We start from the raw sequence: 25721 nt of genomic DNA, 5'->3' as shown, positions 1-25721 counted from the left end.
AGAGTAATCTTAGCTTCTCTGCAATTGCTTAAGAAAATCAATGCTGCAGCAGTCTCTGAACATAGCTATCATACGTACTGTGTTATCCCTAATTTATAAATTGCCATTAAATGATTGAAAATTATCATTTTTGCACATGCTCAATTACTACTAAACTACAGGCTGAAAAAAAATTTTAATGAAGAGAATCCGTGTTTGCACCATTTATATTTTTTAGATTTTGAGAAAAAATCAGAAATAATGAACCAAGTTAACTCTTGACATAACCTGCATGGACAAACTGTGTAATTTTAGTAGAACATTTGCTCTACAATTCCCATAGCAACCTTAATTCTCCTTGCCTGCGTGTCTGGAATCCAGGGTGACTCAACCTTTGCAAGAACACAAAGTCAAATGCACAGAACAAGGTGTAGTTTAGGAAGGTGTAACTTACATGTACTGTTAGTTAATGTTACTTACTGAATAATTTTTATAAGCACATGCACATTTACTACTTATGACGGCACTAGACTGATACTCCCAGAGATTTATGTATCCCATATAACCCCTGACGAGACATGTTTTAACTGACCTTTGCAGTACCAACTTAGGTAGAATACACAGACACAGGAGATGAGACTTCCAGAGACAAGTCAAGCAGCCTCCAAATAAACTGCCACCAAATAATTTCATCTGCTCCTATATGCTCTAAATTCGCTTTTTGTCTATAAGGATATTGTCCTGGTTTTGGCTGGGATAGTTAATTTTCTTCCTAGTAGCTGGTTCAACGCTGTGTTTTGGATTTAGCATGAGAATAATGTCAATAAACACACTAATGTTTTAGTTGTTGCTAAGCAGTGCTTATACTAGTCTAGGACTTTTTCAGCTTCCCGTGCTCTGCTGACTGAGAAGGCTGGAGATGCACAAGAGGCTGGCAGGTGGCTCAGCCAGGACAACTGACCCAAGCTGGCCAAAGGGATATCCCATACCCTTTGACATCATGCTCAGCATATAAGCTGAGAGGAGTTGGTCAGGGGCAAGTGGCCACTGCTCAGGAACTGGCTGGGCATTGGTCAGCAGGTGGTGAGCAACTGCACTGTGCATTGCTTCCTTTGTATATTCTGTTATTGTTATTATATTTCAATTACTAAACTGTTCTTATCTCACAAGTTCTCGTTTTTACTCTTCCATTTCCCTCCCCCTTCCCACCCACAGCAGAAGCGAGCGAGTGGCTCTGTGGTGCTCAGTTGCCAGCTGGGGTTAAACCATAGCAGATACGGGTAGCAGCCCATCACACTAATATTGCTGAACAGCCAGAAGAATATTTCTGCATGCTTGCACTGGTATTTTCATAATGTACAAAGAACACAAATTTCTAGAACTGGGGCCCATATTAATTCAGAAGAAAGTGCAATGATAATATCTGCAGCTGCCCCTTTTAGCCCTCGTGTGGTTTGAAACTGGTTTATACAAACCAGCTTGTTTATACAAACGAATTATAATGGCTCCTGTTAAAGCACAGCTGGGAGCAACCCTTTCAATAACAGCCAGCTCAGCTGTAACTAAGCTGTTAAACTATCTGTAACACAAGTTTGTGTTACAACACTTGCCAATTCAAAAAGTGTTTCTAAGCACAGTTAAATAGCTGTAGTGTAAGTTACACGAGCACATTCTACACCAAATAAATATCAACAGCTGAATTAAGACTATGGCCTTCCACACTTCCTATTGACTTTGGTGGACACAGAACTGGTTCAGAGGTTTTCTGCTACCTTCACTACCACTATCCAAGAAACCGTTGCTTTCTGAGAAACAGCTATGGTTTTGGTCTGGGTTTTTTTGCACGCACTTTTTCATTATCTGTTTTAGACAAACTAGACATTAGCCCCTGTTTTCCACACTCTGCTAATCAAAATGAAAAATTTGTGACAATGAGTTTGCAGACAAATGAAAGTTTAATACATTAGATAGATAGATAGATAGATAGATAGATAGATAGATAGATAGATAGATAGATAGATAGATAGATAGATAGATAGATAGATAGATAGATAGATAGATAGATAGATAGATAGATAGATAGATAGATAGATAGATAGATAGATGCATGCAGTGGTATTAAGATGTAACTTATTAAGTAACATATCTCATTTTCTGACCAGCATCCATCTATAGCTACAGACTATCTACTTTGTATATATATGATATGATGCACTTGACTGAAGACGAGCGAAAGGATGACCCTGTACTTTTAATTTACTATGGATAGTGGGGGAGTGGGAGGTGGAGATATTTTAAATACAAGCCCAGGAAAAACTGGAGACCTATACCTAACAGAGGTTCCTCCTCCGTATTCTCTTCTCTTTCCAAAATTGCCACTCGCTGTACCACCATTATTTGATCAAATGGAACGAAAACAGGATACTTAAATTTCAAAAGTGAAATGCTGTAAGCACTTTCTGCAGTATCTATAAACTACTAAGATGAAACTACCCAGGTGAGTCCAACTGAGATATCTCTAGAAGATATTACAATACTGAGTTTTGAAGTGCGGGAAGACTCTAGTTTAAAGAATCAACCACAAACTCACACAAAGAAAGCACCACAAAGCTACTTTTCATACTAAAATATGTCTAGAAGGAAAAATTGACATTTAGGTAATTAGCTTCACGTCTGCCTAGCAAAACCACAGCAGCACAGACTTCAGCAATGCTATAGCAGCCACAGTTCACGGTTATTGGGCCCCTCTCTCATACAGCACCTACATTACTAGGCCAGAAAGAGGGAAGTTAGCATAGCCTACCAGTCCATCCTACATCCACACCTTTTAGTTAGATGAGCATGATGAAGCATTTTCATCTTCTAAACACAAATATTTGATTTATAAGCCATGCAGTCCTGAAGGTCATCTTTGTCACAAAGCTAGCACTCATCTTCCCACACTCTAAAAATCAAGATGAGAACTGTCAGTGAAAGCAATAGATCTAATATACAGCACTTCTCCCTGCTTACAGAGATTTATCAAATTAATCAAAATTATACACCTACTTTCAAAAACAATTCAATTATTAGCAGAATTTTTAAAAAATGTTCTTTGTGCATACCTCACGTTGTTTATACATGACGTCCTGTTCAAATATCCAAATCAATAATTTTTTACATGCACCCTTACTTATCACATAACCTCAATGGTATGCCAAACATCAAGAGCTGCAGCATTCTTTTTGCTAGAACTGGCATTAGATTGCTTCTCTTCTTATCCATTGACCTTTTTATGTACATACTTCCAGAAAAACAAAAGGACAATTTAAAAAAAAAAAATTAAAAGCAAAACTTGACTTTTTCAAAGTTGAAAAGTAAAATTTGGCATGGAACAAAAATCATCAGTTTTTCCCCTACTACCAGCTTAAATGTTGATTACAAAGTTTTACCATCAACATACAGCTCAGTTTACGTCTTTGTGTGTTCACATACATGAAAGTCCTGTGAGTCCGAATGTCTCCCTACGTGTTTAAAGACTGTACCTGCTTTGCTCACCTACAATGCTGCCTGTGCAGTGCTGTAATTCCATAACAGAACAAACGGTTCTCCACGGACAACTCATCCTTTTCCTCTATCAATATCTAGTCACAGTTCCTAATTTTGCTGTCCAAATATTATAGTGACAAGAATATGCCCACCTCTCGCTTGAATATTCCCAGAGTGTTCTAGAAGTATCTCTTTCTCCTAGTACACACATAAAACTGGACAATTGTGGCCCCACAAAATTGCAGTAAAACCCCACTCCGTGAAGCCCTAGGTGCAAGTCCTAGATTTTCCTATACCATAAGGGAGGAAGCAAAGAACTACCAGCTAGTTACATAATCCCTGCAGGAATTGAAAGGTAACCTTTTTTTTATACGACAAAGGACATGCAAGAGGCAGCAGGACTGCCATCTTACCAAAAAGCAGTCCTCTCCAAATTCCAGAACTGCCCACTGGCACAGAAAATGGATGTCACACTGGTGGAGGCCCCATGAGATCTGTATCTCACTATACCAGCTGTTCAGAAACACATGCTGATGACTAGTCCACTGTAGAGTATCACACATTGTAACAAACACATTTCAAAGGGATCAGAAATTCCTCTATCAGCTTTTTTAAATTATGGAAAAAATATTTCTCGACTTTTTTTTGTTAAACCCATTTAACTTCTCTAAATTTCTGTAAATAAGTTACTACAAAACATTCACATACTGCAAATCTTGGTTCTTTAACAACAATGGTAACATTGGCAAAGGTTGTACAACAGTCAGACATTCTCAGCCAAAATAAACACCATTCCAAGATGGAGCATGCCACTATCACCTAGTTCAATGGCAGCTAAAATTTAATATGAGGTGCGATATGGCCACTTGGCTTTATGTTCCAGTTAATTTTAACTGACTGCAGTAAAGAATTCTGCAAGTATAACTCTTACCACAAATTGCTAAGAGGATAATAATATGCATAGTTTAAAAAATATAATTCAATTTCAAGACCACACACACACTTAGGTTACCATAAAATCACTTACTAAAAAATAAAAAATTTTTTTAAAAATCACTTGAAAGCATCCCTTTAACTCTAAGTTATGGCCCAAATAAAGAGGTAGGATCTTGAATAATTCTGCATAAAATGCAACACATAGTAGATCAGCCCTCTCAAATTAATGGATGGTGAATTTCAGTTTTGGTATGATGTTCCATAAATCAGTATGGACTGGACTATTAACATGAAGTTAATATAGGCAAAAATCTAATTTAAGACCACAGTATTATTTTAAACAAAAAAAACCCACATTATAATGAAAAGTCATACTCCTGAGTTTTTCAATTTAATGCTATACAAAAGTAGCTTGAGTATTAGAAGTTTTTATAGCAGAAAAAAGCTCCATACTCAATTTTAACTTACCAAATACTTGAAAAAAAAAAAAGGTAAAGTTCTAATTTCATAACAGAAACATTACATGTGTCATTTTGGACCTATGCAGTTGCTTTTACTACCTTTACAGAATTTTGCACATCAGTTTGGTTCTAAATATACCTCTCCACTATAATTTATTTTACACTAAAATTCTCTATGTTATCTAAAATAAAAAATTATAACAGCCAGAACAAACAACAGAAGGAAACAATGTATTGTTTATTCTTACTATGAAAGGAGAAAAGGGGGAAAAGAACAACCAAGTATTGCCAAATATCACTGAATCATATCAATCATAGGATTACATTTTGTCCTATTTTCAACATGGAGATACACTTCACTCTTTGCAAATAACATGGCCAAATTAACCTGTCCAGAGTAGCAATTTCAAGTTCAGCGCTTCCCACAGATACTGTCTGATCTAGTGAAGACCATACATCCCAAGTGAAGGATACCCCTTTTGCAGCTCTCCTGTTCCTCACAAATCTCATATATAACATTGTAGTACTACCAGAACATTGTTTTAAAATTTAAAGAAAATACAGGCCGCTTCTAATTTTCCAGAAGCATAACAGTTCTGTCCATTTATTCAACTACTGTATTTTACAAGATGTAAAGTTATTTAATGTAGCCCTGTTTACAGTACAATTAAAAAAAGCACCTATTTGCATGTCAAAGCTTCAATGACTTCATTCTATAATGGAAATACTAAAAATCATGCCAAACAACTTTCAAATAAAAAGGAAAGACTTGGGTGTTGAGGAGGGGATTAACTCTCTCCTATTGTATATTAGTTCCTATTTATTTCTCCTTGCTTCAGATTCTGGACCCATCTCTTTATTCATAAATTTTACACGGGAGGGTAGATCTAACCACATTGACTCATATAGGGAACAAGAATATTCCCTGAAAAAAACAGGCAGCATATACCCAAGTCTACTGCATTCACTCTGAAAAAGGGAAGAGAAGGAAATGCACAGAGCATGACATTGAAATTTGCCTGCTTCCTTAATCTGGAAAAACAGAGACTTATCCTTTCACACAATGGAAACAAGATCAGTGAAGCTGCCACTTTTCACATGAGACTGGGAAAGAGGGCAGAAGGACCGATTTTTCCACTGATATGCTCTTCTTTAAGAAGAGGCACACAAATAAAGAAAAATCCAGTACACAAAAAGGTGAAGTTCACACGCCTCCTTATAAAATTTTCTTCTGAATTGTTTACCTCAGCGCCATTTCTGCTCCCCACCCCAAAAAACCCACTCATTTCTTTTAACCTTCAATCATTATCGTATGTTCAACACATAAGGTTTTTTTTATTGCAGCCCTCAAGTTGTTCTCACAGGATTTGGTGCTGCAGCTGAGGTATCAATAACATCAAACATAGCAAAATAATTATCTTCCATGATTACAGATTAAAGTCCTGTAATATTTACCTTTTTTGGAATGACATCACATTGCAATACACTGCAAAGAAATGAGTCAGCAACCTCCAGGCCTTTTCTGCAGGGATGATACCTAGCCACTTATTCCCTATTTTACTATAGGCTAGTATTTATTTTTTCCTTCCCAAGTGTCGTTCTTTGCATCTGTTGACTTCTTCCCATCCCAACTTATTATGATCAGCACATATACTAATTCCCTCTTAAATTCCTTTCAGCCCTACCCAGCTTCATTTGACAAAGCTGCAACAGCTCCCACTGTTTATTTTATTAATAGGTTTACGGTGCACTCTGAATTCAGCCTATGAGAGCAAATATATTTAGTAAGGTAGAAACAACTTTGGGGAGATGATTGGTAGGCAGAGACAAGATATTCTCATGAAAAACAAACAGGTCCATGATTTCTATAATGTAAAGAAAACATGGGTGACATTCAGACAGTGCTCTTCAGAGCAAGGAATGACTATTGTTAATACAACAGAGGATACAAGGGAAGTTTTTACTTTTGATGTTACTAGAATAAAAACAAGCATTCTTCATCAGGATGTATAATCCGAGTCTTCATTGTGAGCACACACTAAGAATTTATTAAAATTCTTAATATGAAAGGTCTCCATTAATAAAACATTTAGGGAGCATAAACTTTAAAGCAGAGTCTTGAGATTGCAACTTGAAGGACTGGGATAGATATTTTAAACCCATGTGATTAAAGCAGCTACGCTGTCATCAGTTTCTTTGGTAGAAGGGGTGGGAGGGGAACCTACAGAGGCACTATTGGAGTATAGCAAGAAATTCAGACAAAGCAAAAATAATTAGGGATGAAAGAATGATGAAAGTGAGTCCTGTGAAAGTCAGCCATACTATTTAAACTTAGAATTCTGTACTATTTTTGTTGCCTGGAAGACAGACTTAAACCAGCATATGAGTTATACTTCTTGAACCATGGTAAACATGCTTTGAAAGAAACATGCTTTCTTGTTTGCTTTTCGTGTATTTAATGTGGACAAAGCATCCTCCATCACAAAGCCAGCAACAGAAACCTGACAACAAAGTTAAGACTATAGCCATAGAGAAACATACATAAATACACACTCATATATACACACACATACAGCAGACTTCAAGCTGAACCAGAACTAAACACCACCTTTTGCTCAGTGAGGGGGTCAAAACAAAGCAATCAGACATATAGTAGGGAACAAAGAGAATTGTTAATATGTAAGACTTGATCGCTTATTCTAAAGCAAAACAAGCATTCAGAAGTTATAGCAAAACAGCAGATTTTTGTCTCTTACCTCTCTGACTTCATGGAGTTGACCAGAACGCTGGCTCTTTGCTCTTCGAGCAGCTGCAGGTGATTTGTGATGTGTGATGGTTACAACAGTTGGCCCACTTTGATTCATATGTTTTTGGCCACTAGGAGATGCAGAATTAGCTGTCCCAGGCGGCAGCAGAGATGAGCTTCTACTTCGTGAGGATGAAATGCTCTAGAACAAGCAATGGGATGTTGATATTAGTACCTTTACGTAAGTAAATAATTTACAGTTCAGGCTATAGATTTGCACTGTTCTATTTGCCTCACAAACCTAAATCTGGAGGTGTAACTTTGCTCAGGACTGATTTATTCCTCCTGAACCATCTGCAATGTTCAGCAAGGATCTTCCTGGAAACACTGTGACTATCGCCTTTGTTTCCTGGACTGTCTGAAAACTGGCCTTCGCAAAAACCTTCACAAACTCTGACATATTAACACTCTGCTAAGTTCTTACGACCATACTTTTTAGGAAAGATTAGAAAGGATTTTGCAGACAGAGCAATAATGCCAACACAAATACTTTTAATGAAGCCATTGACCTATAATTCACCGAACTGGTGTGAACAGCAAAGAAGAAAAAAAAATCTTAATGCTTTCACCTTATGAACTTTTGAAACCATGCAGTGGTGTTTCCAACATTAGAGGAGCTGCAATTTTGGCATGACCGATCCACGCACCAATTAAACACTAACATTTAAAACAAAACATGGCTTCAACAGTCAACATGTTTTGGAGTAAGTAAGCAAGCTTGGGGTAAATCCTACATACAAAAAAGACCAGAAATTAATCTCCCAACAGTATCTGCAGTGTGAATACTCTTAACATACAAACTATGAAATTAGTCTGAACATTCAAGAACTTTTTCTGTTCTTATTTAACTGTTTGCCAGTGCTGCCATCTTGGTTTGTTTTCTGCAACCCTCAAACCAGAGTTTGCCTGGAGGTCTTTAGGACAGCAATTCCCAAGCAAGCTCAGGTGTGCACTAGAGCACCGTGGAACATCATATATAAAAATGTAACATAAAAAAAGGTTTTCCCTTTTATTTGAGCTGTTGATTGCATCTGTAAGGTTAAAAATTGAAACAGAGTAACTCTTACCTCCTAAACCACAAACCACCTCGGAGAGTGACATTTATCAGCACCTTCTTAAAATGAGGTAAATATACAGCCCTATGGGTGAAGTACCATTTTGCCTCTCCTACAAACCCTGCACAAGGAATGATGGCAGCCTTCAACATTGCTAAGACAGTTACCATCGATGTGGGGTACTACTCTTGAGTCTGCTGGCAAGTGCACAAAAATATTACTCAGGTACAGTCTCTCTCTTTATCCCTTACAAGTCAAACTTTGCAATTCTGTGGTAATTTCATTAAAAGACTTTAAATCCAAGGTGGACGGGTTCCAATTAGCACTGGAATTAAAGTCAGGCATCATGTTACCACTACACTGACTGTAAATGACGACGCAGATTATGCAGCACTGCCAAGAAGGAAGAGTGAAGTAAGTTACATGATCCCTCTGCTGCCCCCACACAAAACCAGACTTCAGAATTTTTAAGGCATTTGAAGGTTTTAAAAAAAAAAAAGGGTTATTACATTCCCACTGTGCAAAGAGCTGCTATACTCATAGTAATAAGCATTATTCCACTGGTCTCAATTTACATTTACTAAACACTTCTAAGAATGATGGTCTGACTGTTTTTGCAACAAATATATTCTTTACCACCGTGACTAATAAGATTGTAATAAGCATCTGTAGAATCACATATTCAAAAACTATCCATCCTGGCTGATAATTCACAGCTGGCATTTCTGCATAAAAACTGGATTTGACTGTAAGGCAAAAAAGAAGCATGGGGGTGGAATTTGTCACAAGGGCACAGAATGTTGTCAGGTTTTCAAATCATCTTCCATTTGTAAGAGCACTGCTTAGACATAACTACAATTAAAATCAGAGCCAGAGGAAAAGGTATTTGGGAGAAGGAAGGGGACGAGGGAAACTGGGTGTGATTGAATACCCTTTTTTAAATAGAAGTTACACAGAAAAAGGCTATCCCTAGTATATAATAGCAGAACATACTTACTGATGTTTCCTTTTCAAACTGACTAGCATCGGAATGCTTCTGAACTAAATTTATGGTGCAGAAGAACTAGTTCATATTTTTTCAGCATAAGATCAACTTATCTTCCAGTTTAATAAAAGTTATTTTGTTTTTAGAATGAAGTCTCAGAATCACGGACATTCTAATATCATGCAATCACAATACTAAAAATACATGACTGCCACCTTCATATAGCTAAACTGATCCTAAAACTCAGATAAACAGCCACAATATAAAACAGTAAGTTTATCCATTAGTTTTGTCTGAAAGAAAAAAGAAAACGATGTTCTGTGAGAAGTTAAGTTTTACTGCGGGGGTGGGGGGTGGGGTGGAGGAAGGGTGGGTGGGAGTAGGTCTGCAACTAACACGAGTAACATAAAATGAATACAGAAAAATCCATGCAAATACAGAATACAAAAATAGATGCCAAAATAATCTCATTTAACCTGCACGCTTTGAGACCTATGTTCATAATCTGAAATGCACATACATTCTGTGGTAATATCTGTATCATGATATTATATTGCAATTCAACGCTATTTTTCCTCAAGACAGCGTTTCAAACTGCAGTGAACTATATGAAGCTGACCCATGGGTCACAGCAGACACCTTAACTGCACACCTCACATTTTCTCTCATCATGTTACCTAGCACGATACACCTTTCACCAAACCCCACTTACGCTTAGGACTGATAAATCTGGTAGTGAACTATTAGTACAAAAGCAGCTAGCTAGCTGCATTTTTTTAATTGACTTTGTATCACAAATAAGTAATGAACACACAGATATGCCCATCATTTTAGGAGTCTCTTAATCCAGATCAGATATTTGTCCTGCAAGATTTGCTCTAGTTTGTATCACAACTCACTCGGCTACACCAACTATACTCCTGAACTGGGACTTGAGGCAGAATAAACAGTCCATGTGACCACAGTGCATTTAAGATGGCTTTTCATTAAATTTTTGCAAAGGCATGTGGCAGCTCACAGCAACGGTTGTTGGTAGACGTTTAGGGCATGGAGTCAGGAAATCAGTGGAGCAAGAGAAAAATCCGGAAGAACAGCCCATCTATAGTTTCAGTAGCAGGTGGTGCTCAAGAAGGCCGTCTTGCTACAGGGACACTAGGTAACCCCAAATCTCTACATGTAGAAGTTCACAGCCTGGCAAGGGCTGACCATGTCATACTGCCTGGCATGCCTGACATTCAGCTGCATGCCTGACATTCAGCTGCATGCCTTGCCCTGCAATAGTGCTGTGTGGTTTCTAGGGCGAGATCACCTCTGCCAGTGGGCCTCTCCTAAAGTCTTTTCCTTCCCCTCTCAGCACAAGGTAGTTATATATCCTACATAGCTCACTGAGTCAGGAAGATTGGCAATCTTGAATTAGCACCTACAGCCAGAGTCTGCACCAAATATCAGAGCGAAACACATTGGTTTCAATGGCTCCTACAGGTTGATAAGCAAGTTTTCATCACCTCTTTGTTTTCTGTCCATTTATACCCTTCATCAAACTATTGACCCAACATTTCTGGCCAACGTGCTACAAAACCCCATCAGGCCACGATGCAAATCCTCTAGCATCTAATTTGAGATTATTTAGCACAAACCCTAAATGACCTCAGCACCAAGACCTCTGGCTACCCATGAAGCTATCCCTAGGCAAGGCCCCATGATAAACGTAAAAAACTTAAACTCACAACTTGCAAAAGCAGTCACACACAAAATGCGGACGAACGTCTGCAGGAGACAAGTTTCTACAACCACTTAAAACCTTTTGAAGGGTGACTCCACTACTGTCCTGGTTTCAGCTGGGATAGATTTAATTATCCTCCTAGTAGCTGGTGTGGTGCTGTGTTTTGGACTTAGTATGATAATAATGCTGATAACACACTGATGTTTTAGTTGTTGCTAAGCAGTGCTTACAGTAGTCAAGGACTTTTTCAGCTTCCCGTGCTCTGCTGACTGAGAAGGCTGGAGGTGCACAAGGAGCTGGGAGGAAGCACCACCAGGACAGCTGACCCAAGCTGGCCAAAGGGATATCCCATACCCTTTGACACCACGCTTAGTATAAAAGCTGAGGAGGGTGGGCCAGGGGGCAGTGACAGCTGTTTGGGGACTGGCTGGACATCGGTCAGAGAGTGGTGAGCAACTGTATCATGCACCATTTGCTTTTATTATTACTATTACTACTACTACTGTTTTCTCTAATTTATTTCAATTATTAAACTGTTCTTATCTCAACCCACAAGTTTTCTCATGTTTACTCTTCCAATTCTCTCCGCCATCCCACGGGGGCAGGGAGTGAGCAAGCAGCTGTGTGGTGCTTAGTTGCTGGCTGGGGTTAAACCACCACAGCTCTTCAGTGCCACAGAGAAAAGCAGCAGAGCACTGTGCCTACGCCATCCAAGGAGGCAGAGGTGGCAGCTATTTCTTCTGACAGCTTCTTCCTGCCACTGCCAGAAAAGGCGTCTCCAAGAACTACACACTCAGCCTCTTATGCGCTTCTGCATCTTACAACACATTGTCAACACCTATGTCCCAGCCAAGTACTTGGCTCCTCTTTGGAGAACTTCTTCAGATTAAACACTGGGAATGACAAGCATCTCTTTTGCACTGATACACAGCTGTGCAAAAATCAAAATTTTCCAATTTTGTTAAAATGTTAAAATCTATGTGATGTTTTCCACAGCTAAAAGCATTCTAATTGCACATCATACTACAACAGTCATTAAAGTCACTTTTCCAGAAAATCAAAGCAATGACAGTAACTGATGAATCTTTATTCCTAATACCCTGCTCTTCCCTCTAGCACTGCTCGTATGACTGATCTGCCCCTCTAACTATTATCATATCTCATTTTCTTTGGTCCTACTGCTTTCTGGTTTGCAAGTAAATAAATAAAAACATAGTGAAAAGTCTGATGAAAGGAAGACATAAGCTCTTCAACAATTAGTAATGCATGGTGCCAATGAGTCAAGAAATCCACAGGCTGAAGCATCCCAAAAGGATTACAACTATCCTTTCCTGCGGCTACACTCTACCATTGCTCCAACAGTTTGCCTGCTAATAAAATGAAACTAATAAAAGAATAATAAAGAAGCTAATAAAAGATTAATTTGTAACTTATGTTCATCTTGGTTTTATGACCTAAAGCTAGCTAAAGTATGCTTAGCTAACATAGGTTTGGGTTAAAATTTTTATTTTAGTAGACTGTCCACCTCCAAGATAAAGCAGCAGTATGATGAATGCTTCCATCTGGATGTCAAAAATCCTAACAATTAAAAATAGTGTAATTGTGGAGTAGTAAATCCCAACTACACTAATGTTTTCATGATTCATCATCCCTGGAGATTGCCCTTCCTGCTCACAAAGAAGCTCAAGTGTTTTTCACCATTTACCAGAAGCAGTTTCGTTTATTTTGTAAAGTAAATGCAATGTTCCGGAGATCAATAAACTAATTTCTGAAGTGAATTGTCATATCTGTTTATGGCTGATAATCATCATTTTCACAGGCAGTATGCCACAGATGTTTTCTACAGAATAACAAATACCGACATGACATTCCTTTACTCCTCTGCATATACACAGCACAGAACCAATCCCTGCATGCAGCTTTAGGGCAATGAGAAGTCACATGCTATCAGAAAGTAATTATGATTTTGAGACACCACCATTCAGTATTTTAACTCCCATCTACTTCTTTTCCAATGCATCCTAAGTAAACAGACGCTGAAAAGAGAAAAATATGGACAGCTATCTGTTTAATTTACATTATGATCATTCACAAATACTAAAATGCAAATGACAGAATCTACATAATAGCCAAACTCCAGCACTGCAAAGGGACCAGCTTATGATATGCTTTGCACATTTATATAAAGCACTATCTACAGTACTAACTTTTCTGACAGATTATAGTGCTTCATCATCTTCAGTAAGGCAATACATGTGTCTGTTTTTAAGCAAGAGACTATGATAGTCGTTCCACCATAAAATCTTTTCTTTGTCAAGAATCATTTGGGCAAGTTCATGATCAGTCCTAAACAGATTTTTTTTTTCCATTTCTGTAGAAAGATTTTGAAAGCAGAGAGCTGTGAGCAACTCTTACCTTCATGCAGCTTCCAAAGGGAGGAAAAAAGGTGTCAAACACACACATATCTACAGCCAAGCACTGCTTCCTTCTCAGCCTCACCACTGTAAGGACTTCCAAAGCATGTTTTAATTGGAAGCACCATTCTTTAGTTGACTTCTATAGGTCAGAGACGAGAAGAGGAAGGAGACAATCATACCAGAGGAAGGAAGAGCGAACTCGCTCAAAAGGAAGAGAGGTTTGATGTGCATAAAAGAATAAAAACAACACTCACACTTGAAACTTTCAGTAATCTGGCTTTATGGAAACCGTTATCATGCAGATGTTAAAAATACCCAGTGAATAATCCATTTAGATATTTAAAAGCAATAAGAAACCTGATAAAACTGAAGAAGGGCCACAAAGGTCTATGATAGCCATTCTTCCAGCTGTGGAGAAAAATTACACATTTGCCTCATAACAATTTGATAAAAGTGTTGACCTCAAACTTTCCAGCATTACTACAGGTGCTGTTTCACATTACAGCTAAACTGCTACTGCAGTTGCCACTGAAAGGGGCAGGTTTGGACTTTTTTTTCCACCATCTCTTCATGCTGACTCTGAGGCCCATTTGACCTCATGGAACACCACTCCAGGGAGTTAAACCAGAAGAGAAACCGACATAGACACATATACAGAATTTTCTGCTGATTTATCTCCCCAAACTGCCTTTTCAAAGGGTTGGATGATGGTTATAACAGGCACCAGGAGCACTGCTTGAGGGGAAAGAGAGGACAGTCCCTCACAGAGGCATGCAGTCATCAGGTTGGCTCAGTTTTATGTATGAAGCCTCAGACTAAACCAGAGAAAGGTTAGGGTTTGGCCAGATTCATTTCAGCTGTCCTCCATCCAAAAGGAAAAAGAGAGCAGGGCTTTACCACCAGGGGCTGCTGGAAGCAGAGTCCAGTTTCCCCTACGTCAATGCTCATCCGATTCCTCAGTCAGGTCAGGTAACTAAGACCTTTTTAGTAGGATGCTGCTTTTTCTGTTTCTGATGCCTAAGCTACCGCAGGACCAGAAACACAACAGAGCCCACACAAGGGGTGGCAGCAGAAGGAAGGGAATTGGAGTGACATTCACAGCTGCAGATGAGTTATGAAACCACATCATCCAATTTTTAGCAGCTCCAAACCAGAAGCTTGAACAAGGGTGGGTCTACCTCCTTATTCTAGCACAAACGTAAGCGGAAAGTTACAGTCTGAGCTTAATTTAAGACAGAAGCTACTTCATAAGATAAAGGTTTCTGTTCTCTGCCGCATTTTTGATACACACTGAGAAATACAAGGGTGATACGCCAATCCAGCAACTGATCCACATGTTGGAATTAAGAATTGGTATAAAAACCCCTGTGTTTGTTTTTAGTAGTGCCTTTACAGACATCATCATTAAAAAGACAAGAAAAAAGGGTTATGAAACACAAGAACTAACAAGCTTGTGACAATTTATGGATATAAAATTATTCTTGGAAGTTACCACAAAAATTATGCATAAGCCTACTTCTTCTTGGAAGCTTTTTATACCACTGAATTCCAATTTGACTTATGTTTTAATTAGAACTTGTACAATAATATTCACTTAGAATAGTCTAAAAAAAACAGCAATCCTATCCAGACATAGAAGACACCTTCCAATACAGTGTGATTTGGCATTCTGTGGAGGTTGAGCAATCAGTAATTAAGGGAAATGAGACTTGTATGGGAATACCAAGAACTTTAAGACTATCTTACAGCACGGGAATTATTTGCCAGAGAAAATTATCCTGTTACTGCTTTTTTAATCATTAAGATGTAAAATTTAATGAAACAAAGTGACAGGCTTGGCTTGTGTTATATCCACTTGTTAGCTGCATAGCTCACCTTTGGACCATTCATTAGGATGCAACTAAATTAAGTCATTAGTATACAACTTTTTTCCTAGTTTTTTTTTTTTTCTTTTAATCACTGCTCTGCTTAATTTCCACCACCACTACAGTCACCAACTGAAGGTTTAAAGACAGCAAGTCATACAGTAGCTTTCTGAAGCAGGCAGTAGCTCTGAAAAAGAAAGGAAACCAGTGCTGATCTGGATCCAGTGCAGGAGGAAGGAATGCTCTCCTGTGAATATTTCACAGAAACAGTGACACAGCTTCAGCTTTGAAAAACATTCTTGAAATTCTCATGTTTTCCTATGAATCTACTTCCAATAATACCTATTCAGGATTTTAAAAAATGTGTTCTCTTTCCAATATTAAAGACCTGTAGCTAAGAGCGGCTTCACTTGTATTCTTGGGAACCTTCCCATTGCTTGCCTGGTTATCCTATTATTTTTCTCCAGTTAACCTACATCCCACTTGCATAACATAAAGCACACCCCTCACTGTGTATTTTACACTTCCCATTCCACCTCCTTCTCAAGTGTATGACTCCTAAAAACTAGCTAGAATTTTCTGCTTCTCATTCTTCCTGTGAAAAAGGTGAGTTTAAGCTGTAGAAGTTGGGAGCAAACACCCAGACTCCAACTGTTCAGATGCAGAAAGATGCCTGTTCCCAGCAGAAGACAGAGCTTGAATTCTGTTCAAACTTGAGGAGCTTAAAACACACGAGTACCTACCTCCCTGTTTGTGACAGCACTATGAGACACAGACAATTTGCGGTTATCACTTACTACAGCCCTCAAAGTATGGGGAGAGGGGGGTAAGAAAGAGATCCAGCCCTGCTGCTGGTAGAATAACGAATCACATCATGACAGTCCTATCAATGGTAGGACCATTTTAACAAAATCAAAAAATACAGATTTTTGTCAAGTTCTTAATTATGCAAGAAGTCGTCAAACATGTACCCTTCTCTGCATCATTACAGACCTTCCTATGTATGCTGGTTTTGGCTGTGATAGAGTTAATTTTCTTCACTGTAGCTGGTATAGTGCTGCCTTTTGGATTTAGTATGAAAACAGTGCTGATGGCACATGGATGTTTTAATTGTTGTTAAGTTGCAGCTACGTGTCCCTAAGTAGTGCCTATACTAGTCAAGGACTCTCCCAGCTTCCCATGCTCTGCCAGGGGCACAAGAAGCTGGGAGGGGGCACAGCCAAGGCAGCTGACCCAAACTGGCCAACAGGATATTCCATGCCATATGACACCATGCTCAGTATAGAAAGCTGGGGAAGGAGAAGGAAGGGGGGACATTTGGAGTGATGACGTTTGTCTTCCCAAGTAACTGTTACCTGTGATGCAGCCCTGCTTTCCTGGAGATGGCTGAACACCTGCCTGCCCACGGGAAGGAGCAAATGAATTCCTTGTTTTGCTTTGCTTGCACACACAGTTTTTACTTTTCCTTTTCACATTATTATTACTATTACTGTTTTGCTTTACCTATTAAACTGCCTTTATCTCAACCCACAAGTTTTCTCACTTTTACCCTTTTGATTATCTCCCTCATCCTGCTGGAGGGGAGTGAGCGAGCGGCTGCGTGGTGCTTGGTTGCCGGCTGGGGCTAAACAACAACACTACGTAATTCCAGTCCCTAACCCCAACACAAAAGGAACAGTAAGCTGGCTAAAATAGCAGCATGCTATTTTATGTAAATTTAAAATATTTTAAAGAGCATGTTTTCACTGCCATGTTAATAACTATTATATTAAAGTACCTTCATCTACAAGAGAAATTTTAAAAAAAAAAATCACAAAGAAATGCAGCAGTTCTTGCTTCCCTTACCTCCTACAAGCCAGTGGTTTTGAAGAAAGAAACTTTGAGGAAAAGGAAAAAAGTTATAGAAATGCATTTTTTTTCTTGTTTCTGGAATCTCTGTGAAGCATCACTTCCTTGTAACCAATATCTGATCTCCAAAGTCAAATCGTTGTAGCATTAAAGCTTTTGATCACTTGCTTTCATAGAGAAAAGCTTTAAAACTTACTTGTAGGTGAAATCGAAGTTAGCACTATATGCATTGCTAAAGTCAGGGGAGATCTGCCTCTCAGGTAATACTCTAAGCCTGAGAAGATAGGAAGGGAAAAAGGAAAAAAGTATATTGACAAACAAGAGACAAATCTTGTCAGAAGAAAAGTTCCTAGGAACAGCTAAGCATGACATTGCTTCAAGTACTTCTGGAGTGAGAAGCAGTCATCAGTGGTCTCCTCTGAAGCACATAAATTCCCTATGTTTTATTTTCTGGACTGTTAAGCTTAAAAATACAAAAGATAAAAATTCTTTATTTGCTCTGTGGCTTACAAAAGTGGAGAATTAAGAGTGTGTCGCTAACAAACATGTCAAGTGAAACAGGACCTAGTCCAATTTTAGATGTAGACTTGTAACACAGAACTGAGGAATGTATTTTAGTTTTCTTCAGCATTTCTATTTTATACTAAATGGATCCTAGCTAATTAAAATTTATGACTGGCTGTACCAACCAAAAGGTATCTATACTCCAGCATCCCTATGCCAAACTTCTGTAACTCATCATTCTTCCAAGAAAAAATGCAAGAACCCTCCTCCTGCTGTTTGAAATAATCTTTTGTTCGGTTCCTCAGTATGGCCACCACCCCTCAGTCAAGGAAATCCTTTTATTTTGTTGCATGATGAGCCTAGGAACCAGAAAAAAGCCACAGCAGAGGTAAGGCACCATGCAAGAGTACACAAACAAGTGTAGAGGGATGCTCCCCATTCCAAGGCCTTCCTGTTTCTACAAGTTTCATGTTAGATCTTTGGGACAGACACTGTCTTTATATTTAATAGCTTCCCACTCACTCAGTCAAGACTTTCTAAAAACATTTCGCCTTTCAAATACTTTTCAGATCTATATACACTTTTGGCATCCAAAACATCCCAGTTTTTATTCATCTCCTTTTATTTTTAACATGTTTTCAGATCATTTTCTTTGAGGCTTCCCCATGCCGGTATTAGCAGCTAGCAAATACTTCCTATTCAGCCACTCCAGAGCAGTTATTAACACTACACTTCCCTGATTTGCCCTTTCCCTTCCCATCATCACAAAAAAGACTCCAGTGTAGTCAAATTTCGTCACACAGAGTTCATTCTGTACAGAATAACAACAAAAGTTATGAAAAGTACTTTCCCCCATTCCAATGTTTCCATTTTAGAAACAGAAGGGAACCAATAAAAGTATCCAAGATAAGTTTTTGACAGGGTTACAGCAGTCTAAGTATTTTCCCTTTCCTCCTCTGCTCCTTTCCAGACGATTCCTAAAATTCTGTTTGCTTTTTTTGGATCACTGTTGGTAATGACAAGATTTTTCTGTTGACATACTAATTAATTTAGACCCTATCACAATATCTAGATACTACTACTGCAGGAGCTCAACATGGAGAGGCAATATGAAAAATTCTGAATGTAAATTATTACTAAGCACAATGGTTTTTACCTAAGGAGGAAAAATCATCCAAAGTTCATTTACACAAAGATCAGCTTCAACTGCCACTCTGGAATGAGTTTTTGGTATTAAAATAGATACCTCTACAGAATTTTTTATCAGAAGCAGGCAAAACAAATCCAGTATTAAGAAATTTTAGCAAAGAATAGAGAGAAGCAGCATAAGAATTTATTTCCCATGGCACAAGTCTATAATATCACATATACTGAATAACAGTTCTATTACCTCACCACAATACATTGTAGATGCTAAACATTTAAATGGGTTTAAGAAGTGACCAGAAAATTTACTGAGGAATAATTCATTGATGGCAAAGGAGTATGAAAAGTTACCATCTTTATCTAGCACAGGAAGCCCCTGAACTGCAAATCAACAACAACTCTAAGAGTATTCTGACCAAGCAGAGGCACACCTTTCTGAATAGTACTGGGCCACAGCTATATAAAGACCAAATTTAATTGTCATGCATAAAAACTAAAAGAGTAATGAAACACTGAAGTTACTCATTCGCCCTCAAAAAGGGTTTTAATTATACCATAATTGCTTCCTGACAAGTCCACATCACTCAAAGAAGAAAAAAAAAAGTTGGCTTTATTTTATTTCACACACTCCCATGAACACCAGTCTCCTCAAAATACCATTTGCCTTTTCAAAGTCCAGCTTTCAGAGATATTCAAGATCATGACTTTGACTGTAGTTAACATAAGACTGATACTCTCAACATGTTGGGGCAGGGAGGAATCCTTTCTGCTTGAAGTTAAATGCTTTTTTTTTTTTTTTAATATAGCAAACAATTAGTCAGAGAAAAGCAAATCTTTTTCATTCTTGCAAAGATACCAACAGAAGTACTTAAAAGATTGAAGATAAGAACAGTACCCTTTTTTGTGAATTAGTATTAACACCAAAAACATACATAAAATACATACAATAATCATTTATTTCTAATAGGGTTGTTAATACCTCCCACTTTCAAAGTGCATTCTAACTTAAACAGATTCATGTAATTTCCATTGGGAGGCAGGGGACACCCTCGACCAATCATTTTACTATTTTTAAAGTCCAAACAGTTTTTTGCTTCTCCAAAATACTTATCTGTTTGAGGAAAAAAATTCTGACATCACTTCCTAAGAGAAATAAATAACATAAATCTTCATGTGATGACCTCTTTCAGATTTGCTAAAGAAGTTGAAGACTGACCACTACTAACATCTAGCTGAAATTTCTATAATAAGAGCCATTAAACCTTATAAAATAAAATAAAACTACTCTCAGTTAACACTTTTAAATACTTATCAGGACATCACACAGGTATTTATTAATAACTGTTGATCCAGCCACTCAATTAACCATGTATTGACAGCATCCAAAACATACTTGATTAATGTCTTATAAATAGAACAATGTTTATTTATTAAGATTGCCCAATTGATTTAAATCTGCTCCAGTTCATGAGGAATGACAACTTACTGCTTTCATTCATAAATCACTAAACATCAACCCACTAACTACAGCAGCCAGTTTATCATCTAGATCATGCTGTTCTTTACCTATCCACTTAAAACGTAATAGGTATTCTCCCTTTTAATTATTTACCTTAGAATTACCTTCCTTGTGATGTTTGGCACAGGATCGAAGCTGAGTTATCCAGTATTGTTTCTCCTTTGCATCAGCAGCTACAACAGAAACAAGAAAATGCAGGGAATCACACATAAACCCATACTCTTTTTTTGCATAAGAGAACGTCACGGAGTAGGAGAGCGAAGGATAATTTATTTGTTAGGATATACTATAAATTGTAATTTATGCTACTTAAATTAAGTATGTGTAACTTCTTCAGTACAACACATCTAAACCTCAACTTAAGATGCTGTAGCCAGTTGGAAGAGATAACCATTAGGAAGGCTCTTAAGCTTATCTCCTCCAAGTGTTATTAAAAGCAAAATTGCCTCAAGATGACTTCTCTGTCTCTGGGAAGGATAAGGGCCACACCATAGAATTTAAATCAGTAAAACCTCTACACTCAGGCTGTCAATCAGCTACCAGACAAGCTACCAGTTCCCCAGATACTTAAGTACTTCTCTTTTAATGTAGTTCAACAAAATCTCTCTTTAAACCTGCATTCGCATTCAACTTAAAAGACACAAGAATGAAAACCACAATTTCCTCCATACATCTTATAAAAACAGCTTTTAAATTATTGAAAAGATTGTCTGCAGTCTATATCAGATGGCTCCTGTTTAATAGTATTAGCATACATTATATTAATATGAATATAACATTAATAAATATATTTAAGAGAGGTTTGTCTTCGGGTTTTGTTGGTTGGTTTTGGTTTGGTTTTTTTTAAAAAACAAACCACTACTACAGTAATCCTAATTAAGAATACCAATATTGAGTGGATAATTTCAGTAAATATTTTCTCTTACTTCCTCTGCTATTAAGTATCTCAATGGTTATTGACCCACCATAAAAATGATTTACTGCTTTGAATCAAATTCACAGATCTCATTAAATTAAAAGCAGCATATTGCAAGTATTTTATAACCTCAAGTGATTGGCAAAGCATGATAATGAAGTCAGAAGTGTTCATGATTTCTAGCTGTGCATGTTCCAAACATTTTAACAGAAACTCTCCCTGGTTTGTTCTTGTGTTTCAGTGCTGCATATAAAACAGCAACACACTGTACCACGGAGCAGTCCCACATACCCTGTCCTGCTAGCCAACTGATAAACTGTGGTCAGAATAAAACTAACATGATTTTAAACTTCTGTCACACTGCATTACATGTCACTTTTTTAAAAATATCAGTTTATTTTCTGATAAACTAGATCGATAGGAAAGTATCCAGATTAATCAGCCATACTGAAAATCCCTTAGAATCAGTATACTGCCTTCCTTCCCGCCCCCCGCCCCAAGACTGACAAGAACAGAGTAACTTAACAGCCTTCCACTGGCATTTTTCCATTCTCTAGCCTATCAGCAGATTCATTACTGCACATATCTGCAGGATGGTGGCAGGGGAGAACGATATAAGAAATTAAATGCTATACTGTGGACAGCAACGAAAGCAGCTTTCTCTTCCTTAGGAAGCAAACAAGATATACTGTACAATCAAAATGGAACAATAACAGCTTATAGTAGGCATCTTGAGCTATCTTCCAGGCCTGAAAGTCTATATATTGTAAATTCACACATATTTAACTCCAAATTACTGTTCAACTGTGTTTTATAATATAGCAGGTAACACTAAATCTGTATAACCACTACTTTCTGACAGTATAGGGAAGTAAAGAGAAACACGATATGAGAGAAGAGGCACGGAAGCAGAATGGGAGAGAAGAATCACTCAGCCGGCACTTTAAGCAGCACTGTACCTCTCAACTTATACATCTCTCCATTAGCAGAGTAGACCACCAACATGTGCGGCACTTCGTCACTGGGTGATATTATAGCTCCAGCTAAAGACAAGGTTCCTCGTGGCTTCTGGTTTTTACTTTGTTCATTCACGAAATACTGCAGAATCCCCGTCTCAAAGTCCAGCACAAAGTACCTGTTCAAAGAAATCGCAATTGTATAGTATTTCTGTTAAAGAGTTTTTCCACACATTTACTCAAATAAGAGCACAGACTGATCTTAAATCAAAATCATAAACAAACAAATGAGGTTAAAGTTATTTTTGTAATAACTCAATTTTGTAAGGTACTGTTATTTTGGTCATTAGGTTTGTTTTTTTAAGGGTATGTGTGACATATTATTTTACTCATTTTTCTTTCAGATTAACGGTGAGGTTCACATACAACACACAAAATCAAGGAAAGTGTTTTCAATCTAAGAGTTTCCACTGAAGAAGCAGAAGACTGCTTGTTTTGGAGTTTTTTGTTCCCTCCCCCTTTTTTTTTTTTTTTTTTTCTTTTCCATTTATAACCTTTCAAAGACATTCTAATTCCCCACAGCTAGTCTTTTGAAAAGGTGACACTGTTTTTGCAGAGGGATCAGCACAATTAAAGATGCCAAGGTATTTTCATCTTTGTGGTAATATTTCAAATTCCAGTGTAATTTTTAAAACTGGCCAAGGCAATTGAACGTTCAGTTCCCAGTAAGTACTAGGTAGGAAGTATGGACACCCTCGTATAAGAAAACAGTTAGAAGGACAGAGAAGTAAAGTCTAAATCCTATGTGGTCATTCTGTTAATAAATTCTAACAAGGAAAAAACATTTTTACTGCTGATCATATATTTAGGATCAGGAAATACTCAGCCAGTGAAAATCCAGTAACCACAAAGGTTTTTTAAAAAAAAAAAAGTTTTTCAGAATCACGGTACATTGAGGAAAAAAAGAGGAAGGGAAGCACAGATGGGTGAGAGGGAAGGGAGAGCAAGAGTAATAAGTCTGCCTAAAAACTTTTCCAGGACTTTATTTTCCTGTGTGACAAAACTGATGGACTAGAGAAATAAATCATAAGTTATAAATGGAAGGTACTTGAGTTTGATGATTATCTAATTCCTAAACTGGTTATTCTTGGATTGTTTTTGCAGGATTCTGAGGAAAGCCTCAGGAAGTTGAAACAGAAAGAAAATGCTTAAATGCTTCAGTAAAACCAGAGAACATGTAGAAATAAATGGATTCAAAATAAACCAGTTCTTAATATTTAAACTTACTAAGCCAAATAACATTTGTTGTTTGTAGGATGATAAAATTTTGTTCCAGTATAGCTCTGTGGGGACAGGAAGGCGCAACAGGCTCCTCTCACGAAAGACAAAACACCCTTCTCTACCCTACTTCAGTCTCCATTCACTCAGTTTTGACAAACACAAGCCATTCCACAATAAACCAAGTGCTAGGACTGCAAGATCATACAAACAAAAATAAACTAATTGCATTGTCCAAGTGCACTACATAAAAGTGAAGGTGTTTCGAACTTAAGTGTGTCAGTCTCAAGTGCAGGAAACAAACTTTCCTCTTTTTCCCTCCAAAAAAATCTATCTTTCACAACAGCACAGACCTTAAATTCCATTTGCTTGTGGAAATCACGTATGCTTACACAAAACAACTATTTAACTCTTTGCCAAGAGGAGGCAGCAACTTCTTGGCTCATATGGCCAGTTTGTTAATACTTGCAACTGACCAGAGTGAAGATAAAACAAATGCAGGTTACCCTCTTATCTTCTATTAAAAAACAGCCCTAACAATCTGGCTATTACCACTAACGTGGACATTTGAAATGCATATTATTTCCTATTGTTCCTCTAGATAGGATTAGCATAGGTCACATGAATTTGTGTGTAATATTTCAGAAACTGTGATTATTCAGACTTCTGTAGCTTTGTATATCCCAAATTTGCTCAAGCGGCTGCACTGTTTTGAAAATGACATTTTGTCTTGGCCCTGTTTCAGTATTCTCACATGCAGAACACCTCTAACCTCTCCCATCATAGAATATTTCCAGGATTGTCTTCACAGCCCACTGAGGTTCTTGGTGTTCTTGCACTCATCTCTATTCACGCCACACAAACCTGGACATGATGCAAGCAGTCATTGCCTAAGATTTACAAAGCTTCAGACATTTTGCTTGGGCAACCTTCCTTTGCCACATTTATCCATAACTCTACTGCTACCACCTCCACACCAGAACAAAGATCAAAATCTCTTTAAAATAATTCACAGATTAACAACCCCTGTCAAATTATTTTAAGCCAGTGCATCACTAACCCTCATTTGTGCCCTGAGTCCACCTCCCACATCTCCCATAAGTGCCTCTGCATTCCTTCCCTCACTAAACAAATAGAAAGCCTCCCTTCTTTAATCATGAAATGCATGTCTTCACCGCCTCTCTACAGTTTACCTTGCAAGAAACGGACTGGAGAGATGGCAAGCTGAATGCCAACCACCACAATGTTTTCAATAGTAGTGTTAAAAATAAGGAGGCCCTTAATGGAAATTGCCAAAATTTCAGAAGATTACCTTACTGACTTGTATTACCCCAGCCCATCACCTTCCTGTTTTGTTTGCCTTCTGAATGATTGTACAATACTGCTCTCCCACCTACAAAACAGTTTTTCTCTTCAGGCTGCTTAGTGGGGAGAGATGATGCACTTAACTGCAGTTGAAAAATAGCGAAATTGGAAATCATACAATAAAAAAAGAAGTCAGACTTGCACATTCCAGAGTAAATCTTCATTTCACTCATTCTCAGTTTTCCTTGTCCATTTTAGGAACATCAGTTACATGTGCAGGAGAAAAAGCAGAGCACTAGACAGAAGCCATGGCGTGCCCCTGAGAAAATGACACAGTAGTTTGACCCTAGAGCAAGTGTTTCTCTCCATTCAACTGAAAAGTTTTCAACAATCTCTTTGGGTTTAGCAAACAAGTCTAGGCTTTATATGTAGCAATGTTCATTCTGAGCCTGTGCCATGCTCTTTACAATTTCACTGGCCTTTTATTGTTCAGG

At 37.9% G+C, this 25721-nt stretch overlaps 1 protein-coding gene across 1 annotated transcript in view; it reads right to left on the bottom strand.

The window, feature by feature from the left end:
• Positions 1 to 25721, bottom strand: part of OSBPL10 (oxysterol binding protein like 10) — a 121909-nt gene that overhangs the window by 63748 nt on the left and 32440 nt on the right. The window contains exons 2-4 of the mRNA XM_064444220.1: positions 22648 to 22823; positions 20866 to 20945; positions 7661 to 7852 (exon numbers count right to left, since the gene is read on the bottom strand). Of these exons, the coding sequence (XP_064300290.1) occupies positions 7661 to 7852; positions 20866 to 20945; positions 22648 to 22823 (448 nt within the window). The remainder of the gene's footprint in view (positions 1 to 7660; positions 7853 to 20865; positions 20946 to 22647; positions 22824 to 25721) is intronic.

Source organism: Phalacrocorax carbo, chromosome 2, assembly GCF_963921805.1.
Source record: "Phalacrocorax carbo chromosome 2, bPhaCar2.1, whole genome shotgun sequence".
Taxonomy (NCBI): domain Eukaryota; kingdom Metazoa; phylum Chordata; class Aves; order Suliformes; family Phalacrocoracidae; genus Phalacrocorax; species Phalacrocorax carbo.
This window is presented reverse-complemented; position numbering and strand designations above follow the sequence as displayed.